General features: G+C 41.3%; 1 protein-coding gene across 2 annotated transcripts in view; it reads left to right on the top strand.

Annotated features, from left to right (window-relative positions):
- akap13 (A-kinase anchoring protein 13) overlaps positions 1 to 4,498 on the top strand; it is a gene marked incomplete in the record, with an annotated part of 138,567 nt that extends 134,069 nt beyond the window's left edge. For both annotated transcript variants that reach the window (XM_014015552.1, XM_014015551.1), the window contains 1 exon segment: positions 1,775 to 4,498. In XM_014015552.1, the coding sequence (XP_013871006.1) occupies positions 1,775 to 1,812 (38 nt within the window).
- Positions 4,499 to 5,040: the final 542 nt, after the last annotated feature.

Consider the following 5,040-nt stretch of genomic DNA (forward strand, 5'->3'; position numbering starts at 1 on the left):
GGTTCTTAAAGAGACAGAGGCCAATTTCAAGGTGTTTAAAAGAGGAAGTGATGAGAAGATAAGTTTATTTTCTATTTAAACATAAAACAGCATTTTAATAATAGCTAAAGGTGACATAGATACTTTATTATGGTATAGTATTTAAATATATGCCTGAGAAACACATAATATTGCCCCTTTAAATGTTCATTCTTTAGGATTTTAAGTTCAGACACGCTGAAATTTCTTGAATCTTGATCACAAACACAGCTTTCTCCAAACCTAAACAAGGTTTTAAATAATCTGCAACAGTTGTGTAAAAATGCAGAAACTTCAGCTCACCGGCCTGCGATTTTAAACTTTCCATTGCAGTCCGGAKGATTTCTGAGTGTTTGCACCCAGTGAGACATGAGGTCACATATTGAAGGGCCAGTTTTTTTCAATTAAGGCCTGTTTTGAATCACATCCATCTACATTATTTTGTTGTTCACCTCACTTTGCGTTGTACCCACCTTAGCAGTCGCCTTCATGTCTACAGTTTAATTCGCCGGAGTGCACTTTTGAAAATGGCATTTTGGCATTTTCTTTTAGAGGAAAACTCCTGTGCAGTTGTCAAAATATAGCTCTGGTGCTTTTAAGACGGGTCGGAGAACAAACCAACTCAGTTGGATTTGAGATGAGTTGGAAACGCCCACTAACGCTCTGATTGGCTTGGCTGTGCGACATGGCTGCTCACCTCTGCAGTCCACACGAATGATTTAAGAATCCTGTAAATGTTGTAAAAAATATTTTGAAATGCAACGCCATCCGATAAAGGACCTCTTTTTCAAAAGTAATTAGTCGGTTTCTGAGTTGTGTCTATTTGTTGATCCAAACGTAATAAGAAGTCTCTGTTTAAGGTGGGTTTTTCTTCATTTCTCAGGCAGCACGACTTGAAACATGAATGATTTATTCAGGTTTGTAGTTTCTGCACTGGGATAGCGTTATTATTTTAGAAGTTTCACTCTTCTCTTGATTTGATTAACTCAGACATCTTAACCTTCAGACTGGAGAAGTAGGGTGGGGGCGAACTTTGGAAATAAGTTCCTACACAAATTCAGGCCTGTGGATGTTAGAAGGAGTTTCATCCATCAGAGGATGAGTGGGCGATGTGTCAGTGCTGCGCACCAACAGAAGGTTCGACTCCAGCGAGCACAGCTCTGTGTCAGTGTCTGAACGGAGCCTGATTGTTGTTTTCAGACGGACGTCTAAATCAAACCAACAACAAGGAGCTGCCCTCTTTGAGAYGAAGACAAATGTGAGTTTCAGCTTCAGAGCGTCAGCAGCACACCGAGAAAAGTGCAGTTTCCTGCTCTTTTCATGGCCGCGCTCAGATCTGATTAGTATTTCATGCGGGTCACTGAGACGCTGCGTACATTTGTTGCAATATTAAATCAGTCGGGGAAGTGAATTATTCAGCTGTCCTACATTTCAGGGGGAGCTGAGGCAGCCTGTAGAGTCGGAGCAGGAGTTTCTGCACAGAGCTGGGTGTTGCGCCGTCGTTTCCACGTCTAAACTGTGTTTACAGATGGAAAACACAATAACACGGCAGAGGATAGCTGAGGGAACATTTGGTATTAAAGTCAGTGAAACATGTAAAAGGCACGTTTAAAATGTGAGCGGCGAGCACGCGGCACATTAAGCTGCTCCCCCAGGCAGCAGCTGACAGATGTTTATTGGATTTCAGTGACAGTGTCGCTCGCTAAACCTCGCCGATCCAAAGTCCTCTCTGACTCTTCTCTTCTTCTCCTCGCAGACTCCCAGTTCGCCGATGGAGAGATCTTCTTCTGCTGAGATGCAAACCCTGACCTTCTCCTCCTCTTCATCATCGTCATTATCGCCGCGACCAACTGCCACAACATCCCGGAGAGGACTGTGTTTCTGCCGAGTGCTCGTTTCCTACACTTTGTACAGAACGACACGGTGTGTCACTTTGAATCACCCAGAGAGCAACTCTACATGCAGCAGGAAATAAAAAGGAGATGTTTAGATGTTTGTTTTTATTTAAAGTGGAATGCCACTGCTTTTAGTTTGTGAAAACTATTAGATTTTAAGGGTTTTGTTCGTATTGTGGCTTTGTCCAAAATGACACTTTCTTTATGTTTAGGATTCAGACTCACTGAAAGCATTTTATGGTGAAAACAGCTCTTCGGTCTGATCGAACACGTCGGAAGTTTCACTGCTTCTGTATCTGTTAGGACCCCCCGCCCCACCCTCACTCCCAACACCTCATCCAGTCGCCCGCTGCAGTCTGCTCGTTCTACACGCAAGACCCATTTTTTTTCTTCTCTCCCCCGTGTGGCTTCGGCCGCTTGTCTGCTGAATCCAAATGCCACGCAGAAAGCAGTCTGAATGTCAGCGAGCTCCATGCGGCACCGGAAAGTCCTCACCGCTAATCGTATTCATTAACTGTTAATTGAAGGCTGAAACCACTCGGATGGGGCGGGGAAAGACGTGTCATCCTGGCAATGTTTCTGTATCCGAACAACCCGACATTGTTTCAGCGTTTCACGCCATCGTTGCCGCACACGTACCCAAAACAAGAAAAGAAAGAATTTGCGATTACCTTCGCTAATTCCTCTCGAGGTTYGTAAGCTGAACGGATTTGGCACGTGATGAGTTAAGTAATCCTTGACGATGGCTTTGGACCGTCAATCATTATTCTTGACGAGGTTTTAATTTATTTAAAATATGGATGTCTTCATGTTGGAGTGAAACTTATCTGCCTTCGTTTTTGTCCTCCCTCCATGGTAATGAAAGGATTGAGACTTGTTCTATCTCTCCATGTCAAATGGCTCAATTCATATCCTTTTAGTGTGTTGTAGAACCTTGGATGGATATTAGCCTGATCCGGGCATTATCTGCCTGTCAATGAGCTTTTATGCAGCCCTCATCTTTCATCGGAGCGCAGACAAGGGGGCTTTCCTTCATCTTTTAATTGCGTGCAAGTCTGCAGGTAGCATACTAATGACTCGAGTTTCTCCACCCTCCTTCAGCTCTTGGTTATAGCTGCAAACACACACACACACATGCACAGCTGGTAGGTTAAAAAAGTCTCTTGATTTAGAGACCAAACGTTGTGTCGCTGTTTAATGACTAAATTTGAGTTTAATCATTTCACATTATTCATTCATTGTTTTTAAGCACTTTGGTCCTAGCAGAGTTGAGTTCAGTCAAATAGATCTTTGTATTTACCTTTTTGTTTTGTTGTTGTTGGTTTGTTTTTAATCAGTGGCTGTAACGATCCAAAGAGACGTTTTGTTGCAGTGCATAAAAAGCACCGTGCTTTCATTGTATTYGAGTTGAAGATTGAAGAAGTGGCTGGTAGCTTTTACAGAGTGTTTCTTATCAAACTGGTCTTAATGTCAACGACTGTTTTTTTTTTTTTTGTGATTGCAGAGCTACCTGCTGGACAGGTAGAAAGAGGAAAAACAGGAGAAAGTAGTAAGACGACAAACAACAGAACCCCCCGCACCGCTTCCTCGCATTTCAGTGCGTGTTTGTTAACTCGCCGTCCGCGATGATGATTGGACTTCTTGTTTCAGCGTGTCCAGTAAGAGGCTCMCGGTGCCTGCCAATTATTTGCTTCATGTCTTTTGTTTATGGATTTGGTGTAATCCCGTCAAAAGAGCCGAAAGAAAAATAGACTTGTTTTTCCAAGTCTGATCACTGCGAGCCACCGCACCTAAAAACTAATATTCTGTTCTTCACGCAACAAAAACAAAGTATGGACCTTTATCTTCCTGCTTCTACCTTCTTTTTTTTTTACCCCTGCCCCCCCGCTGTGAGAAATTGTGAATTTTTTCTCAGCAGGTCATCRCCGCACAGAGATAATGCGACGAACGTGGGCTCTCACGCTCTGTGACATTTTCCTCCTGGTATTTGTAATTGACTGAAGGAACAAATAAGTTGTCAGACTGTAAATTGGTTATTCGGCGGCAGCAGTCAGCAACAGCTTTAATGTCGGGGGGAGAGGAGAGGAGGGTCGGAGGAAGAGACCCGTCGGAAACCGCAGACTCGTCTCTTGCCAGGGACAATCAGCAGACGCGAGTCAGGAAAATGAACTCTCCAATCCCGCTGATGATGAGCCTGTCCACAAGATGGGCGCGTGAGTCAGGTGAACCCCGCGTAGCCTTAAATCTTTACCATTAAAAATGCTCTAGAGTAGAAGCTGGCATCTTCTCAGGAGAAGGAGAGGAGAGCTTTTATACCTCTTGCTTTCAGTCGAAGAAATTGTACTAAACAACTGGTACACCGTTTCGTTCTCAGCAATGTAAAAAAAATATCAAAACATGTAAATATTTATGTATAAAAACAAACCCAGTGTAAAAAAAAGGAAAAAACAAAACAAATTGTTTTAATTTGTGATTTATTGCTGCATTTTGTAAGAATGTTTTATTTATGTAATATCCTCRTCCTGGGGGGTGGTGAACAATGTACAAATATATTTCTCTCACAATAAAAACAAATATAATGCACACTGTGGGCTTCTGYTCAGGAAATGTTTTTGTGCGATCGTCTCAAGTTTTTGACTCATCTGAATCAAAAAGTTCAAAAGAACTGAAGGTTTATTTAAACTCAATAACAAAATAGGTTTTTAATTTTTAATTAGCACAGGTGTTACTAAATGTGCAGTTCACTGCACAGGTACACTTTTACTTTGGCGGTTTATAGGTCAAAATAAAACTTGAAATTGGAMAAATGCGTTCTCAGATTAAAATAGATATTTATAATACATTCTTATTATTATCAAAACTAAAGAAGATATGCGAACAAAAATTATAAAATAAAATGCAGATTTTTGTTTAATAGCTAAAAAAGCTGAAATTAGTTTAAAAATGGCTTGCACAAAGAAACAGAAAAAGCACATCACAAAAGGTGAGTTTAGCTTTTAAAAAAGCTTGAATTAGCTAAAAGNGAAAAAGCACATCACAAAAGGTGAGTTTAGCTTTTAAAAAAGCTTGAATTAGCTAAAAGATAGCTAAAAACATGGAAAACAGCTGAAGTTAGCAGAAAGCAGCT

Source organism: Austrofundulus limnaeus, unplaced genomic scaffold (assembly GCF_001266775.1).
Source record: "Austrofundulus limnaeus strain Quisiro unplaced genomic scaffold, Austrofundulus_limnaeus-1.0 Scaffold131, whole genome shotgun sequence".
Lineage (NCBI taxonomy): Eukaryota > Metazoa > Chordata > Actinopteri > Cyprinodontiformes > Rivulidae > Austrofundulus > Austrofundulus limnaeus.